The following is a 21,789-nucleotide window of genomic DNA, read 5'->3' as shown; positions in this document are numbered from 1 at the left end:
TAGTATTTTTTTCATATAATTCTAGTTTATTTAATCCAAGTTTGAGCGAGTACGGAAAATAAAATGTACGAGAAATTTCTTTGTCGTATTTTTTTTTCGGTTTCGCAGAACGCGTCAGCCAGGATCGCGTACCGCCAAATTGGAAATATTAAATAATTGTCGATAATTTTCGTGTTGCCAGGGAAAATATGAAAAACAAAATTTAATCGGATATTTTTTTATTCTTTCTTCCGTAAGTACTTTATATCGAGCCGGAGCGAAGCTTACAGTAACATAGAAATCAAAGACCCCAAATAAGTATCTGGTAGGTACAATGGAAGCAACTGAACTGAACAATATATTGCACGCCTCATAAGCGAAGCGTTGAGGTGGGTATTACTGTCACTTCGCGCAAAAAATCTGATTTTTCAAACTTAAAATGTCTTTATGTATCATACATTGCACTTGTAAGATAATACATACACACACATATTAAGAAAAAACACTATTTTTAACATTCATGATATTTTTGATGTCATTTTTGTTATTTAAACTAGTTAAAAAACAGTTTAAAAAAGTTCTGTCTTGGACGTCCGTGTGTCTGTAATCTGTATGTGCGGAGGATTTTCTTGTTAACACGATAGCGACCGAAATACTTTACTAATCGAGTCTTTTTTTTTTCTCTTACGCTCAGGAATAGAACCCTTTCATTTTTCAGGGTCTGATTCGATGTGGTTTAATTGTTATTAAATAAACAAAAAAATATCGACTTTTTTTTATTTTATTTTTTTATATTTATAGTGTACTCAAAATTCACCATTATAAACTCGATTCTTTATACTATAAGCCAAGGTTTAAAAAAATAAGTTGGTAGTCAGTCCCTTAAACCTGCGCAGTTTCACATCTAGGTCATCTAAGTTTCCACAAGAAAAATAGCTCAATTATTACGGTACCGCTTTCTTTACTTTGCCAACTGTTTTGAGACAGTACAAGAGCATTGGCACATGAGAACAAGTGTATCTACATACTTATATTATATACACCTTTATAAATAATCAATTTTATTGTAAAGGATGAGATTATGAGGCGTGCACTTTTGGATTTTCCAAACTTTTTTTTAAATACATAGATATTTAAAATATTATATTACTTACTTGAAAGTGTACATATTTCATTTCGATACTTCTTAACATTAGAGAAACTATAGCTGTCTCTCTCCAAGCGCTTGTCTAGTACAATATAAGGACAAGAACAGATTCCATCTGAAAAGTTTCATCATTCTTTTGAAGTTTCACTCTCCCCACGCGCCCTATATTAACTTATATAGTAAAGAAATAGCAGGTTGGTTGTAAAATAAAATGGGTAAAAAATTGGACTTACAAATCCCCCGGCAACATCCAGAAATATTTATAAAACGTGGTCCTCAGACCTCACCATACAGCGCCTCCTCTATTGTGCGAAGTAGCATTCTCTCGAGAACTAACTAATAATAATAATAGGTACTGTGGCGCCTACCGTGTCAATATAACAAGTTTAAGTAGGCACGTTTATTGGCACGGAAGGTCGTGATGGACATTGCGTGCTATGAAAGATATTAAAATGTAACTGTTGCATCATTCGAATTTTTGTAAAAACTTAGTACCTATCTATCAGGTCTTGGGATTAATTTTAAATAATAAGGTAGGTACCTACCTGCATATTATTCAGTTACCTTATATTATTGTGAGGATATTTAAAACAGTTTTAATCTGAGGTTTAAATATATTAAAATTAAAACCTTTGATCAAAACGTATAAAATGAGAGATGATTTACCTACGGTCTGCGACTATGTAATGTTATGAAAACTTACCAAATATTAAGAAGAAAAAATATATACCGGCCGAATTGTGAACCTCCTCCTTTTGGTTTGAACTCAGTTAATAAATAACATTTATAAAGTATTAAATTTATAGACGTTTTATTTTAATTTTTCTCGATCTTAATAACGTCCCTACTAATTCATATGTGATTCAATCATGAACATAAACGTCAATGACCTTTTTGTGTCAAACGTCATTTAAAAAATACTATGAAATTGTCGACAGCGCCCCCTCGTGAGTAAAACCACGTAAAACGTAACAGGTATCTTAGTATTATTATTACGTAGCTATTCTTTGGTATACTACTACCTATCTACCTACCTACCCTACTTACAATAGTCAAAAGAGTCTCTGCAAAAAGTAAAAACATTCTTAGAGGATTTTTCGAAATATAGTTCTTCACTTTTTATAAATATTTAAAGTACCTGTAGGTACTTTATTGATTTCAATGAGGCTTCGACGCTGCGGAACTATGGCATAACACAGTTGAAACATAACAAAGTTCACACATAACAAAGTTTTTTACAGTTGAATTAAAATTTAAGTTGTATTAAAAAAATAATTTAGTTTTATTTATTGAACTTTTTGGTTACCTACATAGAATACAGAATCAAACATTGTAATATGATTCGAGTCGCGAGAGTGGTCATCACTAAATAATGAAATTCCTCAGGTACCTACATTAAGACCTAAGTACATAAACTTAATTTTTTTTTAATAATATCTCTGCTCATTATTAAACTGTGAGATATGCAGGGATTATAAAAGGGTGATAATATTAATAATATTGCGCCAGATGTCATATAATACCAAATACCTAGTAGGTATTTGGTATTTAAAACTTACCTAAAAAATATGCAATAGGTAAAAATAATAACAATAAATTAAAAATCGTATATAATACAATTCTCATTACCCAAGGCATTACCTAACAAAATGACTCAAGGTGACTATTATAATCTTCTCTTAATATATGTATATAAATCTCGTGTCACAATGTTTGTCCTCAATGGACTCCTAAACCACTTAACCGTTTATAATAAAATTCGCACACCATGTGCAGTCCGATCCAACTTGAGAGATAGGATAGTTTTTATGAAAAAAAACATAAACATGTAGGTACCACGGGCGAAGTCGGGGCGAACCGCTAGTTGTATTATAATACCTACAAAATAAAGTATAATACCTACATATTGTTAAAGCAACTTTCACCAATTTTTATTGAAAATGTTAATATATAATTGTTAAATAATTAATACAATATAACATACTTTCACATTATGTACATATTAATTATATTCAAATTCTGTAAGAAAGATGGATTACATTTCAAAAATATAAATTTATAGGCTTCGCATTAGGCGTTAAATAAACGAGCATCAAAATAGTGCTTGCTGATTTTGCTTTGGCTGAAATCTGAAAATCAATCTATCAAAATTTAAAAAAGGGCTTGATTTTTAGTGTTGCTGCTAAAAAAATGATTGCAATTTCGCTATATTTTATCTGTACATGTCGGTAAAACAGAAACTATAAGGTAAGTGGCGCCAGCACTGTTTTACCGACGAATCCGAATGTATCTGTCATGGCGAAGTGTTGCACGATTAAATGTACAATATAACAAAAATAATGGTTTATACACGAAATAAATCAACTAAATGTGATAAAAACTGTTGTGTACCATCACAGATATTATGATCAATGTGTAATTATTATTATAAATAGTCAGTGAGTTTAAAATGGACAAGAAAAATGCAATTCGGAGAGGGAAACGACCCTCCAAAGTGCTTGAAGAAAATTATTGGGATTGCAGCGTTTGTACATATAGAAATAACGCAGAAGCCTTTAAATGTTCAATGTGTGATGTTAGAAAAGGTATTTATATCATCCAATATGCTATTACTTTTACGGAATTCATGTAAATATAGGTCAAACTGTCAACATTTTTAAAGGTGAGCACGATACTATGGTAATAAACAATGCTATAATGCATGCATACGTGATAATTTGCATTACTTATCAGAATAAATTCGATTTTAACCTTCAAATGTGTAGACAAAGAAAAAATTCGGCGGTATCGATCAGTTTACCTAGGTCGTTAACATGTCTAGACTGAGCCAAACTAATCAATATCTTTTGAATATGTATAGTGAGTAGCCACATGAACAATTTCTTAGTGTTGCAATTCTAAAACTGGACATTATAACAATTTTACTGTATAAACAAAACATATTATCAAAAATAAAATAAATTGTTTGGACCATTACATTATACATACTTTGTTTAAATTTTTGTTATATTTGTAAATTGTTGAAATACTTTACTCATTCATACAGCAGAGATGAAATTAAACTTCACTCAAATATCAACTCCCGTTTCAATGATACCCATACTTTTTATCCTTTTGTAAAACTGTTATCTAATAATAACTTCCAACTTCTTATATTATTTTATTTTTAATCTAATTGTAAGTTATATCTATTACCCTAAAAGCTTCCATTTCACTCATTGTTATGTCTTATAGGAACAGCTGAAGTCTGAATATGAGGTTATTGAACCAGTCTTTGACCTTTTAGTGTTGCCAGCTTTAGGTACAGTATTTAATTTAATTTTCTCGACTAAACTTCAAAGAATAATTTCCAATTAGGTATATATGCTAATACTGATTTATCTATACTAATATTATAAAGCTGAAGAGTTTGTTTGTTCGTTTGAACGCGCTAATCTCGGGAACTACTGGTCCGATTTGAAAAATTATTTTGGTGTTAGAAAGTTCATTTATCGAGGAAGGCTATAGGCTATACATCATCAAGCTAAGACCAAAAGGAGCTGAGCAACGCGGGTGAAACCGCGGGGCTCAGCTAGTTATATCTGTGATAATTTTCATACAGCCGCTGACTAGCCGTGAATGCTTGTATCAATAAAAACAAATATTGACAATTATATTTAACTAGCTTTCTGCCTGTGGTTTAACCCGCTTTGTTTAAAACTATATATACTAAAACCTTCCTCTTGAATCACTGTCAATTAAAAAAAAACCGCATCAAAATCCATTGCATACTTTTTAAGATTTAAGCATACGTAGGGACAGAAAAAGCGACTTTGTTTTATACTATGTAGTGATTAGGATATGACTGACTTCCACGCAATAAGAAACTGATGTTACTCTTAAATCTTAATGTGATGTCTTATAATTTATTGCGATATGGCTTAGCATAATTTTCAGCAAAAAATAAAATATATTATAAATATAACAGTTAAAAATATTGTTACCGAATATCTAAATTTTAATTAACATGTGTAAAACTAATTTTTATATTTGGTGCAGGAATTGCCTTCCTCATACCAATCATATTTTCTCTCCACTATCATAACTTCCAATTTGTATCTAATATTAGAAATGTATACAATGTGTACATAATGTACCTGAGGGATAACCATGACGTCTTAAAGCAGTATTCATTCCAATGTGAAATAACAGAGCTGTATAGTGTATAGGTTGTTCAGCGCCATCACTTTTATACTGGAAGCATTTACATCTTACTTCTATTTTACTCTTTAATTGCTGTCATAGATTGTTAAGTTGTAGAAGTTGACTTTAGTCCGACTGTTACTCTTTTGTAAATGAGTCTATCAATATATTCAACAAAATAAATATCATAGAAGCGTCATACTATGTTGCCTTTGGTAATTCTAATAGATTTTTGTCCACTGTATAGTGTGTATATAGATTGAAGATTATATGCAATACATTGAATTCAGTCATTAATTAGTTAATTTATCACTTCTGCCTATATTTTTGTGTACTTTGTCAGACGTAACACACAAGAAAAGCCCTCAGAATTTCTTTTTTGCAAGCATATTTAGATCTTCCATTCTATAATATATCTTTTTTTTTCTTAAAGTATTTAAGTAGATACTGTTTATGTATTTTTTTTTTGTGAATATACATAAATTATACTGAAGTTTAATTTTAATCTATTTGATTCAATTATCTAACTAGACATTTCAACGACATTTAAAGGTAATAGATAAAACCTTAAAGAGTAGAATGGACTGGGTAGATTATTGGTTATGTTACATTTATAGAATAATTCTGACTAGTTATCACATGAATGAATTATTGTCTTACGAGTAAGGAAATATGCAGTCGAGCTCTTTTCGCGTATTTCAGTACGCCATAATATCTCTTGTAAACATAATATCATGACCTAAATGTGAGTTCTTTGATCACACATACATTATTGCGTCTATCTAAAACCGCTAAATACTAGAAATATGCCTTGATAATCCTATATGAAATTTATAGTGAAGTTCTATACTGTACTAGTGCTATCATAAATATATGCCTAATTAGATAATAGAAAAGCAAAAATATTTAAAGTAGATTTTACATAGTCTCAAGTAGACGGGCCCTGTCCACCTATTGACCGTGGAAGAAACGTAGTAGGTCGTAATATGTGGTAAAAAATGGCGATTTACAAAATCCATATATAATTTTCTTCAAAATTTATGTAATTTATGTTAAATTATAGAAGAAGATGGTCATTGGTATTCAGAGATAGGGTCGCCTCCGCATTCCGACGTTCGCGTAACTGGGTCACGATAAGCGTGTCCCGTTTGATAAATTTCTAGAAACTAGGTACCTTATACGTAGTGCTATAATATCGCTTTAGTATGTGCATGTTATGCAACTTGAAAGTTCTTCGTTAGAGGATTTGTGGAGCTTTACTTTAGATCGTTGAAGTCTAATTTTTTCGACAGTTAATTGATCATAGTAATATCGTAGAATCGTAGATGAGGAACAAGGAGTGGAATTATGGTTTCGGGTTATCTAAAAGGTTCGGCCCTGATGTTAAATATTAATTTTTCCTTTCCTTGGGACTTTGGTCAAGGTATTTTCAGATAATAGGTCGATAGGATATTGTGCTCGGGCTTGTATTTTAGAAAGAGGGATATAATCAAATTTATCGGTTCCATCAGGAATCTGCTCGAAATTGATGGACAGATTTTAACGATTTTCTGACGTTGACGTTAAAATGTAAATATAAATACAATTGTGATATTAAACATATTTATTATGTGGTAAATTCCTACATTAGTTACTACTATTTAGAAAATAACACTCACGTTATCGTTACAATAAGCATCGAACTTTTGAAACCCTCTTAACGCTGAAATGAGAGCTACATATTTAATAAACCACGTTATATACCAATCTCCGAGTCTTGGATATACCATAGATACATATACTCCAGTATTTAGGCCTATAGATTCCCAGAAATTGCCTCTCAGACTTGGCTCGAGGCAATCCGAAATGTCTTAGAATTCAATTTGCTGGGAACGTGGTTTTGCGACACAGTTCTCGCATTAACCCCTATACTTGAGGTATAACTTGAATATTAGAATATCGGTTCGGAATAGAAAGGGCGTTACAAATTTCAAACTTGAGGGGCTGTTTTGTATAGTGGATAGTCGTGTAGATTAATATCTAAGCGTTGTATATAAAATACGTCTAGCATAAGTATTGTAATGTAATTCTTATCAATATATACCTGCTAGTTGTCAAAACGAACACTTACATTATCAAAAATAAATCATAGGCGTTTTCCGAATCTTCCGAGTTTTCCAGAAATTGTTTAATAAATTGTTTCCCAATTTAATATCTCCAAAAACCAACAACCTGTAATCTTCAACATCTAATTTCGATTTACACACGCTTTTACTAATGTTATAAAATGTGAAAGTGTCTGAGGATAGTTAGGAAGTTAGTGACCAATTCAACTTTAGCGTGGTGAAACGTCTCACTCCCACGGGATTTCACTTCGACTCTACAGAAATGCTAGAATTTTTAAAGCAAGCTCTAAAAGGCCATTCTTCAAAGGTACCTCAACACGGAAGCCCCGTATCAACCCGGCGCTGGTCGCCGCGCAAGCTGCGGGCACAGCGCCGACCAGCTCGCAGAAACGGCCCAGGTCAGCCAACTCGCTTAAGAAGAAACGCCGACCGCCCAGACTTAATAATGTTGATAGGAGCTCCGCGCAGACCAGAGAGGTGAGCTTTTTTTTTTTAATAGGCTATTAAGGACAAATGCTTGTCTTTTTATGTCAAGCCAGCAAATAGGCAGGTGGGCTGCCTGATGAATGCTGTCTTGAATATATGTCTAGGTGATGTTCTCTTCAGTTTATAAAGTTAGAGGTATTATTGAGCAGTGATGCAAGGCTCTCCTTTAAGAAGAGAACTTTCTTACAAGGTTTTGCGTTAAGCAGCATGTCTATGCATCATCATTATGTGTGTGACGATTTTGTGTAAATGCCGGGAGATACTTGTTACCTGTGATTATTATTAGATCAATTAAACGTGTTAATTTCACATAATCGGAGGATTTGTAAAGAAGTGTTATTGTCTTCGTCGTTAATAGGCTAGCACTTACACCGAATCTTACTAGTCACATGTGCCACAAGTCATAACCATTTCTAACCACATTATTCCCCCACAAGGTAACCGTAAGCGGTGTAACAGTAGTCATAACAGAATACAAGCCGAAGAAGTCCGTTTCCAGCAGTTCGAGTGACGTCGAATCGTCCAATGACGCGCGACCGTGATCTCTTAACTTCCATACAAATTATGTGCCCCTTTTTTTTTTATAGTGGGGAAATCTTCCAAAGATACCCACGGCCCCCGGGGAAGGTGCCGTGGGTTATGTCGGATTCTTACCGACTAAAACCCCACTGTGTTCCGTCGAGCCGCTTTAATGAGGGGGCCGCGGGTATTTGTTAGAATTCTTCCGCAACCCCCTCGGCAAAATTATGTGCCCCTGGTACTTCGCATTTTATAATGACGCTTTTATTGTTTATATTATGTATAAAAATAATTTATATTTTTATTGATTGCATGACGTCGAAAAAATTTCAAAATAAAATGTTTTTATATTGATACTATCGTAATAATTAAATAATATTATACAATCGATTTTTTTGTGAGATCCTTCAAGATTCAAAAATTACTTAGTTTTGAAAGATGCTTCGAAATTATTGTTCTATAATCTATGGTACTTTAAAAGAAACATGTCATTTTTTAATTAGTCAGTATAGTCTTTTAAAATTTAGTACAATTTGTGAATTTGGAGGTTATTGACTTAAAAGGGTAAAGGAAATGACGTCACTCCAGGATAAAAAAAAATGCTTAAAGTTTGCGCGCCAATTCTTACCTAGCCATGATTCGCACCTTTAAATTAATGGATATTGATTACCCTTTCACCCTTTTAAGCAATCAATTATGATAAATTATTCATTACTGTTTTATGAATAAAAACATTTAGATAAGAGCGTCATTACGTAAAAGGTATTGTTTAATAAAAATAACTGCGTTAAAAACAACCGACTTCAAAAACGGAAAAGTAAGAAATAAAAAAGATTTGATATTATTAATTACTACATATTATTTTTATGTGCTATTTACTAAAAAGGTTTGATGTCGGTGCATGGGCTTAATACTAAGTGCTTAGTGTTTGGCACCGACTTCAAACCTATTTAATAAATAGCACATAAAAATAATATGTAGTAATTAATAATATCAAATCTTTTTTATTTCTTACTTTTCCGTTTTTGAAGTCGGTTGTTTTTAACGCAGTTATTTTTATTTAATACTTTTTAGTGTATTTTTCAACACGAATCAAACGAGCCCAAACTCGATAAAGTTGAGTCAATATATTACTGAGTTCCTATGGCCACCTTCCGATTCCATCATCAGATCAGCTCCATGTCATGATAATGTTTCATCGCTATCCAATTTACATTCGTATACAAAATTTCAGCTCAATCGGTTACCGGGAAGTGAATCAAAGTTACTTGCTACATTGAAATTAAGTCATCGAGTACAGACAAAAATGCTCATAAAATAAAAACTACTAGGCCTAGCCGAATAAAATTTTTATGGGACCAATTCGACACCATCCCGCATCGAACAAAAAAAGAATCACGTAAATCGGTTCAGAAACCTCGGAGTAATCGGTGTACATACATAAAAAAAAAAAAAAAAAAAAAAAAATATACCGGCCGAATTGATAACCTCCTCCTTTTTTTTGAAGTCGGTTAAAAATAAAGATAATATATCTATCGTAGTACTTATAATTCATGAGTTCGTAAATTTATTTTAACTTTTTATATGCATCTTTAATTTATTTCAAAATTAAATAATACTTAAATAAAAACAATATTCGCATAGCAACAAAAAAAAGGATCATCCAGGTTGTATTTTTTTTATGTTATCTTCTGATATGTAGTAGAGTTAAAAAGCTTTAGACAGCATCACAATATATATATATTTTAGTACTGATTAAAATTGCATAATGTTACATTGATACAGAAGTGTATTTGATGCATTGCGTAACGTAATTATTTATTATATTATTGTATTGAAAAGGCGTAGGTTTTAAAAGCATAATAACGCCTTCAGTGTGGTAATTGAAGTGACAGTATAAATGTAGGACATATTAACATATTTTCAAGGGCAATAGTGTGCCCTTTGAATTAATTACAGTCGGATATCACACGTCTTTCAAATAATTAAAATATTTTATTCTTTATTATTTTACAGTTTACAGTTTTATAAGGGCTTCTTTAAAAATAGTGAAAGTATTATTCGTGAGATATAAGTACTACGAATTACGATAGATGCTTTGTTATTACAAATGTAACCAACGCTTTAATTTGTAATAATACATAATCACATTTTTTTCGTATTTATTCTGTATTGTTGACTCGAATTTTCATTATTATTTTATACGTATTTATTTGTATCAGACTGACGGTTAGTTTAGTATAATTTATATTTTTAGTTTTTATCTACATATTTTGTTGTAAGTAGTTTGGTTTTTTATTTAGTTAATTATATTCTGTTATTTTAACATCACGTAATAATTGGCACACATTATACTTTAGAGAGATCAATCAGAAAAACATTTAAGAGATATTCGTGTCAAAAAAAACAAAGAATGTTTTTTTTTAAAGCGTGTTCGTTCTAAAAATTATGTACTCTCTATTTTGTGTAAGTACTCTATTTATTTTAAGAAGACATTACAAAGAAGGTGCCTGTATACATAATAGACTGCTTTTAAAAATAAATTAATAAATGCAAAAATCAACATTGTAAGTAGAATTTTGTATAGCATAATAATTGATGGTATTATTTATTTGAACTTGGTCGATTTTTAAATTAAAGATTTGACAAACTGTTTTTTTTTTACTGATTTTGATACTGTAAGTAAATGATAATAATTGTATCGAAACGATGTTTAAATTTCTATAGATATTTATTAATCAAAGGATAAAAGTATGGTAATAAATCCTGCTAGAAAACAGAATAAAAAAAAATGCTTAAACTCAGTTTTTAAATCTTTAATTTCATAATTTTGCTGATTGTATTCATCACAAAACTTACGATTACAATTGCTGTTTATGTGTATAGTTTAAACGACTTTTCTTTTATCTGTGCCAATGAGAGTTTTTAGGGTGCTTTTCTATCAATAATGTGAGAGGATGTGTAGCGAGGAATGTGTTTGTAAATAACCAATCATATCGTTCATTTAGTTTGAAGTTTAATGAGTTTAGACTTTAGACTTTAGAGTATGAAGCTATACTATTGGTTAGTTACAAACACATTCCTAGCTACACATCCTCGTATATTATTGGTGGAAAAGCGCCCTTAATGTATTTTAAATGAAATAGATGTGTTAAAATCTGTCACAGTTATATTTCTTTATAGATTAAAATACAATAGTTGTAATTTGTTTGTTGCGCAAAATCCTTTGAGCCAGAGCATAATGAATTATGATAGGTCATAAAGGTTGCCATATTGTTAAATATTGGAAAAAATTGTAAATATGGATTGGACCAGCGGGTCACTGCCAAGACGAAGCTGTACATATGCGAATGGTATTTATTGTAGTACTAAGATGGAATATTTATTTGTAATAACTAATAAGAATAGTGAAAAGGCGGGAAATTATTTGTAACGAATTCTTTTTCAAAATGGCGGACGAATAGAACGTAATAAGTCATAACTATTGTAAAACGCACAAAAGGTAATCAAAGTTATCGAATATTATTGTCTATTATTAATTAATTAATAAAACTATTTGTATTATGTTATGATAACAAACTTTCCGAATGGAATTCTATTTATTTAGTTGATTACAAATTCGTTTGTTTTTGGCGCGGTTTCAAATTGGAATTTCAAATGTCACCTAACATTTTTAGGTTATGACCTCAATATGCGTCATAAAATGAATGTTGTTTTATAACAATGCTGTAACTAGCCTTTTATGCTTAATTATTTATTGCATAAAAATAGTGGAAAATGATGTCTCGTTGGTCTATAGCAGTCGGGAAGATGTAGTTTTGTAGTTTTGTTCTAGCAACGGCTGTATTATTTTCTTAGTCAAATTGAAGTTTTAAAGCTCTGGACACACATCTTTTTTTGTCGTTAAGACGTGACTATGAGTGGCTCCTATGAGTGTTCATGTCATAATCCACGCTGGCCAAGTGCGGGTTGGCAAATGTCGCATGTCGGCGAAATTTTTATTATTGTATCAGTTAGTTACCTGCACACTAGCATTTACACGGCTTCATCACACGACACATTCCTACGTCAAAGTAGATAAAATGAAATAATTTTAGTAACATATTTAAAAATTCATTTATGCTTTCATATATACTGAAATACATTTAATACAGTGAAGAATTTTTTTTTATCAAAATAAGGAAAAACTAATAAAAATACTTAATCATAATGTAGTTTGCCATTGTATTGAAAATTATTTTATTTTTGTACATCAGAAATCTAATCTAGATGTAAGGTAAATAACACCAATTTTTAATGATAAAATAAATAAACGATACAATTTTGTATATTATTTTATGTACATTTTAGAATATTATAGAAATGTGTATGTAGTGGTTTTATATATTTATATTTTTCCAATATGAAATCAATAAGGTTTGAGTGTGTACCGTTTAAATATAATATTGAAGAACAAAGATATTTCCACAGTTTCTGAGTGTCTGGACTTTCACTCCACACACTATCGAATAAATATGAGTAAATTTCATTCTTTCATTGTCACTATATAGAAAATTTAGCCCTATATCATTTTAACAACCTTATGAAGAAAATCCCTTCCATCTTTGTTAAAAAAAAACACATTTCTAATAAACTGTAAATAGTGACAGCTCGGCCAAAATTATGACTAATAATTTTTCATTTTCGCGCCATTAAATGTCAATTGTCAAAATGACAGCGACGTATTATGTAGTGTTTGTCTTCTAGAGTATTCTTTTTAATTTAGATTCGCTAAATGTTAACGTAATGTGTAAAAAATAAAAATGTAGTAAATGTTAATTATTTTTAAGACTAATGTATTGTGCTGTATATAAAGGATGTGGAATTAAAAAGCATTTTTATTTGTTACCCCTTGTTGGTTTTTTAAAGATGAAAATATATACTGACTGAAATAGTGGTGGTAGATTACAATTTAGAGCCTGGTGCATGAAATTTGTGCATCTTTATGTTATCATGTAAATTTCTATATATCTATTTTATCTAATAATGTCAAAACAAAACATGTGTGATTTTTGTACGTATGTTTGTAGGTAACGTTTTCACTCAAAAACTACTATTGCAAAAATTCTTTCATTAGCAGAAAGCTACATTCTTCCTGAGTCACAGTTTAAATTGTATAGAAATTACCAAAAATTATGAATTTTTACACTTGCCCAAGGATTGCTGATTTGAAACATTGTACCGAGCTGTTAGTGTACCTACATATATTTCCTAAGTTACACGTAAACTAACATAAACGGACTCGCGGGCACAAGCTAGTTATTGTATAAAACGGCTAACTGTTAGAATTAAAATAACCCGTTAAGATTAAAGGACGAGACTAGCTGTGCCGTTTTTAGCTCTGCCTGAGGACGTCGTAAGGATGAAATTCCAGTAAGTAAAGCTATGATGTAAGCTATTATTTATTTATATAACATTCCTAAATGAAGCATTTAAAAACAAGCAATTATTTTACTTGTAAAGAAATTTATAATTAAACAGAAAAATTATAAAACGAAATCTAACGAAGCCCATAGAAATTTAAATCATAACACATCACAATATTTATGGCACTCGTGAAAAAAACAGTAGGTAAGTAAAACTTATACCTAGGTAACTTTTCAGCTGATGAATAATTTGAGAAAAAGTAGAAATAATTGAAGGTACCTATTATTTTTATAATAATTATGCTCACGTATCTACAGAATATTTACCACAAAAATGTGTGTAAAAGAGAAAACTAAATGTAACTACCTAATGCATGACATTACAAGAAATACCAGAAAGTGTCTTTTTACTTTTTAGTAACTAGGTAGTTTTAGCCTTAGGTTTTAGCACTATTAACAAATCTGAATTTCGCTTAATAATTTTATTTAATATCAATAACAACAAAATGAAATAATAACATATCTATCGCTTATCTTTCCCTGTTCCCTTTCCTTGTCGGCGTCCTTTGAGCCAGTCTTCCTTTTGTAAAGTTGCGTGACAGTCAGAGATTACGATACGCCGGATTCTTGGAGCCTAGTGATAATTTATAGCATTACTTACTTATAACTATCAGCTTCCACCCTGTATTATCTAGACTGCAGTGTGATTTTTAAAGCTTAAATTAATGCAGTTTAATAGAGATTGTGCACATCTATATATATGTATTATAATAGTAAGAAACCGAATTACATTTAAATCAATCTATTTCTCTTCAAATTAGATGGTACTTATAAGCTTCTTTTATTGGTATAGGTCATAATAATATTTGTATTCCTAGATACCTTCTTACCTATAGATATTAGAGGTAATAGGTACCTATACATGTAAAAAAGCTTTTTGGTTTCTAGACATGCCGATTACAACTTTATGTGACGACTAGCGCCAAGCCACCTAATGGCTACTCTCTTCTTTCTTTTTGATCTGAAAAGAAAAAAACATACAAGGTTTTAAAAAGAAATAGTTATAGACACGCCAAACTTCATTTTTTTTCAATTTATCTATAAGGCAGAAACAACACTCCAAAGATCATAAAAACCGGTCGAATAATACTGACTCCAATTATAAATGGTGTACTAACTCGGTATCTTTATATCTAACATGATTTCATTAACAGACAATTCGACATTTACAATAACAGAGTTCAAACCGTTTTAGTGCATTTAAATTTAAAGCACAGTTTGTTGTACAATGTAAGGTTTAAAATAATAACTAGTTACAATACCGTGCTTTCCGACAGTTTCCAACCGTTAATAATCCCTATATAATACCTCGTAGAACCACAATAAATACATATTTCTTAATATTCCTACGGCCTTTATGAGCTATTTTTCATGAAAACTATTTTTCATAGAAAATGTGGACCACCAACTGTTTTATTAGACGGGGCTATAAGTTTTCCTGGCGTGCCTATTCTGAATTAAAATAAAGATTTTATCGTACTTTATCCATCGAGATATATGTACTACGTACACATATATCTCGATGACTTTATCCGTTATCGAATGAAGCGGCAATATAATTAATTATTATTAGGTAACTAAGTATATACTATACATATAACTAGCTTGCCGCCCGCGGCTTCGCCCGCTTTGTCTAAAACCTAATAAATTATATACTAAACCTTCCTCTTAAATTACTCTATCTATTAAAAAAAAAACCGCATCAAAATCCGTTGCGTAGTTTTAAAGATTTAAGCATACAAAGGGACAGAGAAAGCGACTTGGTTTTATACTATGTAGTGAAGAAAAAAGAATAAGACCGCGTCGAGATGTCGTCACAGAATTGTATTTATATATTTTTATATGACCCCGTCTAATATATGGCTTAGTGACACATATATTTCGTCTGCGACAGATAAATGGGTGTTCATTTCATGTATATTCGCGAAAAAATATTTATTTTATATCGCATTTGAGGAATGGTTTGTTTTTTATTAGAATGAATGAGTCGAAGCTGTCCGGTATCGAATTAATGTCAAAATAGAAATATAGATGGAAATATTTTATGGATATAAATAGCTTAATAAAATGAATATAATATACACGCTTTTGATTTAAATATGTTTTTCTATGTAATATTTTGGTTTAAATTATAAATAAAATACAAGATATAGCTGGTAAGCTTCAAAAATTAAGAAAGGTCCGCTAATAAACTGGATTAATAAGACGACTATTTTCTTATCAATTTTCCAGCTATCTTCAAAAATTATTGCTGTTATCTAAAAAGTACGTTACATACAGAAATCTATATTAAACCTAAGTATTTATACCACAGATAATACATATATTTATTTATGTATGTATTCTTCATAGTGTACATAGTAAGGAAATACAAAAATGAAAACAAAACAAAATAAAAGTTATACAATGGGTGGACTTATAAGCCATTTCTACCAGGCAACCGTCCGCGTCGGGTAAAGCATAAAAATACTATAATAACTTCGGTAGTGTGAGCCAATAATTATCATTAATAATTCTTTAAACCGCATCAAAATCCGTTGCGTAGTTTTCCTACTTACTTACGTTTTTACTTTTTATTAAATTCCACAGATAATCAAGCTCACTGTACTGTATCGATTACAGCTACCATGAAAATGAAAAATACATACATTTTTTAATAAAAGAAGTACAATTGCAATATGCAGGCTATATATTAGAGGAGATTTAATCAACTTGCAACGAAAAATGCCGACGTCCCTAGCCCCCTGCTATTGGGGAAAGTACCGTTGGCAAAGAAAAAAAAACTGGAAAATGTACGATAGGTAATAGAATTCTTCTTTGGAGCAATGGATACTTTTAGGTGTTATATCGGAAATAGAGGAAGAGCAGGTACCTATGGGTCCTTTATTTGAAATTAAACCTTAAAACTTTAACCCAAACTAGATTATGGAATAAATTTAAGCGAAAAATAATTATTGTAATAAAACATAGAACTGGTAAAAATACATCTTTCTTTCTGTAATTTTATACCAGATCTAATATGCAAATAAATAGACATGAACAAATAATTTTGTAAGAATAAATTGTTTTAACAAAATAACCAAATACATACATAAACATAAATATAATATGTATTTAATTTACTTTATACATATTGAAGTGAAACTTCTTTATCGGGGTTGAAAAAATTTAGTGTAACATTTTTTCGTTACGCTTGACATTTTTCCGTTACGCGCCATCTTTTTCTTATCCCTACCACGCGTGATTCGACGTATTTCTGTAAAGTTGCATATAGTAATTATTTTTTTGAAAAATAAGGTCATTACGAAGTTTCACTTCTTACGTGTGTACACAAGTACACGCACACATAGTTTTTTTTTCTATTTAACAGTTAGGTACTTAAATCAACAAATTCAATAAAATAAATTTATAAAATGTAATCTACTTTTTCTGCGAACGGTACAAGGGCGTTTTCATAAAGGGTTGCAGTAATGAGAACAATGAAAAATGGCCCCGCTTTCCCTGCAAGTAGAATATCAGTACAAATACATCTTTAGATATTTAACGAAACGAAATTGAGTCTATGTTCATGGGCATTTTATTTATAAAATATATATATTATTATTACAATATAACTCATACGTCTGGGGACTGGTCGTCTGGTTTAGTAATTCTATGCCTAATGTCCCTTAAAATGTTTAAGAAATCTCTTCATAGATTTTTGCGGCTTAGCTGCTACATAGGTACCACTAGAACTTTTTGATGTACCTATATTAGGTAATAAGAACTGAATCAAAGCAACTAAAAATTAAAAAAACAATAACTTGCATACTTACTTTAAGTTTTGAGTTTAGACCTTATACCTAGTTATACCTGAATGCTCCAAAGTCTATAAAATATTATATAAACGTGTCTATATAACGTATTTAGCTTCTCCTTGCAAAGACTACTTAAAAATTCCACCTTTCACTCTATAATTTAAAAAATTGAACATGTTATTTCACTTTTTAAATAATGGAATATGCAGTAAAATTGCCAGTGCTAAAATCCAAAAACCGGCCCGATGATTCACTGATCGCTATCTAAAAAAAACTACCAAACACGGAACAAACCCTTCCCCGTCTGTAATTATCGAACAATTTAACCTAGTATCAATTTTACATCTAATTTTACCTTAAAAACTAAACCAGAATTAATTGAGCCGCGCGCCCAAACATTTTTTTAACGAAATCAACATGATACAGAGATCAAGTTAAATTGGCACGAAAAAACGCGACCAATTTGTGTAGGTCTCTGCTTTTGATACTTTTTGTGTTGTGTGATATCGAAATGAGAGGTCTCTGTAAATTGGTGGTTAGTTAGCGTGCTAAGATCGGGCGATAGGGACATATTATAAATTGCGCTGTCCGTCTGTCTGTCTGTCACAAAGCACGCGATGCAAAAAAGTTTTTAACGTGACGAAAATACGGATGTTTGAATTATTAATGGGGTTGGATGTGCTTATTTATTTTCATTTGGTCTTTGAATGACAATAATTACTTAGGTAAGTGATTAGTGTTATTTTTCTAATTAAATTATTGGATATTGAAATCAGTTACGATATAGGTATGTTAGTTTATTTATCAGATATTAGTTAGGTATATGTATAATATGTTGAAATGTTTCAAAGTTGAAAAATAAATTCAATAAATTGTGCATTCGCAATATCAAATGTATGAAGTAGGTATATTAGTCATCCGTTCACAATTTTCAAAATATGTACCTACCTAAGCTGCACTATAATAAGGATCTAATGACTAATATAGTGGTTACCAATCGGAGTTACGAATTTAAGTTTTCAATCTCAGATTCATTACATAAGTTCTTAAAGTTATAAAAATATTCAATATTAATTTTAATACAGTAAATTAAAAGCGATTAAAATGTAGAATTAACATTAAATATTTTTTTATCTACAGCAACACTGATTGAAATACATATAATGCCGCATCCATTCTTCGCGAATTGTTGATAATTTTAATTCATATTCAATGAAAGAGGGTAAAACGGTTTATTTATCTACGCTACAAGTAAAACGTATAATTTTCTAGAAACATCGAGAAACGCCGCGGGCTTGATTGGAGAATTTCATACTAGTTGTACCTGCGACGTTGCTTGCATATTTATAGAGCCACAGATATAGAGCTTCCTATATAGAGAAACTTCATTTTTCGCCGGGATTTTTATCAAAAAGTGAGTGAGTTAGCATTTTGTCTACATACAAAAGTTTTTACAAAAAAAAACATTATAACATTTTAGAAATATGCTTTTGCGAATTATCGAGACGAACCCTTGTTATTATCGAGAAGAATAAAAAAAATTACAACAAAATTAATTATTATTATATTAAATTTTTTATCTGGTATTGATTATCCTCTAGAAGTTGATTTTTGAAATAGTGGGTCTTCAGCAGTCTAATTCCGTTCTATGACTTGCCATTCACTATGACTTGCCAGCCGTGGAAGCGTTAACAGACAAACAGACTTTATTATAGAATAATAGTAATTAGTATGGTTGCAATTCGTTATGAAACCTACAGTGCCAGCAACCAGTAACTAATTTAAAAATATACCTATCTATATTTACTATTCTGTAAGTACTCCCGTAAAAACTCACAAAAGAAATAACCTCAAAACGTAATCAAAATGAGAAAACTAAACAACCCAACCCAAAGCATTAACTACATAAATAGGTAATATACTTAAAAATGTATAATTCCACTCAGGAAAATTATACATTTGTTATGTTATATGTATACAGCAGTATCGCCTCCGGTCTGTTTGTTCATCGCTCCCCAGCCTACCTTGTTAATATTATACGTATATATATGGACAATCGAGTGAAAAATACATTATTATTTTTTCGGAATCGCGTGATAAACATAAAAGATATTTGTGGAAGTTAATATCCTGTGCTGTCGTTTCGTAGCATAAGATAAAGACATTTCAAACTAATTATTATTAGAGGAAAAAGGATTCAACATAGGAAATACGATATTAGTACGTAGGTACAAAACAGACCATAACACTATTAATTTTTAACCTTTTTATTTTCTTCAAACTTCCAACTAATTGTAATATCTATAATTTTTAGAATATAATGCCCTTAGACAATGCTTTATCTAAATATGTACTTCGTAATTTTATAATTTTTATTCCGTTTAAATTTGAGTCTAATTTTTACTCAGCATCTTTAAAAACTAATTTGGCCAAAGTTTGTTTACTCCACTATCTATATTAAGGCCTGCATGTTTTCCTTAATGAATTAACGAAGAAAATAAACAAATAGCAGAGAAAAACAAACAATTAATTACCTATAGAATTCTCAGGCAAACACGGTGATCATAAAGCATGACTTTGCATGGTATCTTGGCAATCAGCAGCTCACATAATACGCAGATATTTTTAAAAACAATTTAATACTAAGTATTATATAAAAATATGTTTGTTTGTCATTATTTCACGTTGCAACTGAGCGTTTAGATGATTTGATTCTTGTGTGCAAATAATTAGGAGGCTGGAGAGTGATATCGACTACTTATTTCTGCGCTAATAAATCTCATTTCCATGGAAATTTCTTTTGACTACGTGGGCGAAGTCGCGGGAGCAACGCTAGTCAACACTATATGTATAATACTTTAAAATCACATTCTGCTGTTTGTCTGTCTGTCCATATCTTAAAACCTACGAAACGAATTATTTTGATGCGAATTTTTATAAAGTAATTCTCAATAAAGATTTAGTATATAATTAGACGGACGAAGTCGCGGGCGGAAAGCTAGTAAACAATATTTTAATTAGACGATCATGCACGCATGACAGCGCGTTACGCATGTGCAAAGTATAGCATTTTTTTCTATTTACTATGGTAATTACCTATTTATCTATTTATGTATTCTTTATAGATATATCGTGTATGGAGCATCCTCATCACGATTCACGATATTTGTATGAGTTTTATTCATAAAAGGTTATATATCAAACTTTTTTGTTAATTATTCGATCTTATTCAAGTGCTACCTATCTAATGTTAGTAATTTTAATTCGATGCGCTAAATATTTAAAATACTACTTGTACTTTGAAGAATCAGCACGAAGATGAAGCTATAAATGAATAAATAAATAACGATAATATACTGCGTCAATAACTACCAACTTATAAAATAAAAAAAATATTAAAATGTTAATTAATTAAGTACAAAATTTCCTGCTTACATCCAATTAATATTAAACAATAACAATAGCACCAAATACTTCTTATTAAAAAAAACACTAAGCACTTTTTCACACGACTGTATCATTGGTATGCGCAAACAGAGTGTGTGCACTACTGGACCTCACTGTACATAATAAGCATACCCTATAAGTACATATAATTATTACTTTTACGAGTCTGTATCTACAAAAATAGGTAATCAATTTGTTGTTCATTTGTAAGATGAATAAAATTTAAATTGTAATATCGAATACAGGTTGTTAAGATTATGAATATTCATTATTCAGAAGGTAGGTATTGACTGTTTTTATATCTGACCTTTTTTGTACAATCTCTTAAAAACCAAAAATGTACGGGTTAAGTTCAGTTTTGTTTAAATTATTTATAACATGAGATGTTGTATATTGGTAGTCAGGATTGAAAAATTTGCATTAATCACTACAGTTGGAAAACACAACATTTTTGTAATATTTTCAAAACAACACTACTAATAATGCTATCAAAAAATATAATAAATAAAACCATTTTTATTTACATTACTGATTACGTATATTTCGTAATATCAAACATCAATCCAAAAAAGCATTCTTTTTGAAATGAACTCAGCTTTTCATTTCACTTTTAAGTAGGTATAAGACGTATAAGTTCTTCACATTTTATTTAAATTACCTGA

The 21,789-nt window shown here is 30.5% G+C and overlaps 1 protein-coding gene across 2 annotated transcripts; it reads left to right on the top strand.

The window, feature by feature from the left end:
- Window positions 1-3,414: 3,414 nt before the first annotated feature.
- On the top strand, window positions 3,415-9,191 carry LOC123703232 (YY1-associated factor 2). 2 transcript variants are annotated; one of them, XM_045651167.1, is made up of 4 exons: window positions 3,415-3,711; window positions 7,721-7,890; window positions 8,337-8,460; window positions 8,643-9,191. In XM_045651167.1, the coding sequence occupies exons 1-3, from the start codon at window positions 3,576-3,578 to the stop codon at window positions 8,439-8,441; spliced, it is 411 nt and encodes a 136-aa protein (XP_045507123.1). In that variant the 5' UTR covers window positions 3,415-3,575; the 3' UTR covers window positions 8,442-8,460; window positions 8,643-9,191. The 2 variants fall into 2 exon arrangements, with proteins under 2 accessions (XP_045507123.1, XP_045507122.1); XM_045651166.1 differs by having other exon boundaries at window positions 8,337-9,191.
- The last annotated feature ends 12,598 nt before the right edge of the window (window positions 9,192-21,789 follow it).

This window comes from Colias croceus, chromosome 25 (genome assembly GCF_905220415.1).
Source record: "Colias croceus chromosome 25, ilColCroc2.1".
Taxonomy (NCBI): domain Eukaryota; kingdom Metazoa; phylum Arthropoda; class Insecta; order Lepidoptera; family Pieridae; genus Colias; species Colias croceus.
The sequence above is the reverse complement of the archived record's forward strand: the minus strand, read 5'-3'. Positions and strand labels throughout refer to the sequence as shown.

What these genes read in the sequence shown, in the direction of transcription:
- LOC123703232 (XM_045651167.1), top strand. Translation starts at nt 3,576, where the DNA reads ATGGACAAGAAAAATGCAATTCGGAGAGGGAAACGACCCTCCAAAGTG. An exon ending in AATGTGTGATGTTAGAAAAG is followed by an intron (nt 3,712 to 7,720) that starts GTATTTATATCA and finishes CATTCTTCAAAG; the next exon opens with GTACCTCAACACGGAAGCCC. An exon ending in GCTCCGCGCAGACCAGAGAG is followed by an intron (nt 7,891 to 8,336) that starts GTGAGCTTTTTT and finishes TTCCCCCACAAG; the next exon opens with GTAACCGTAAGCGGTGTAAC.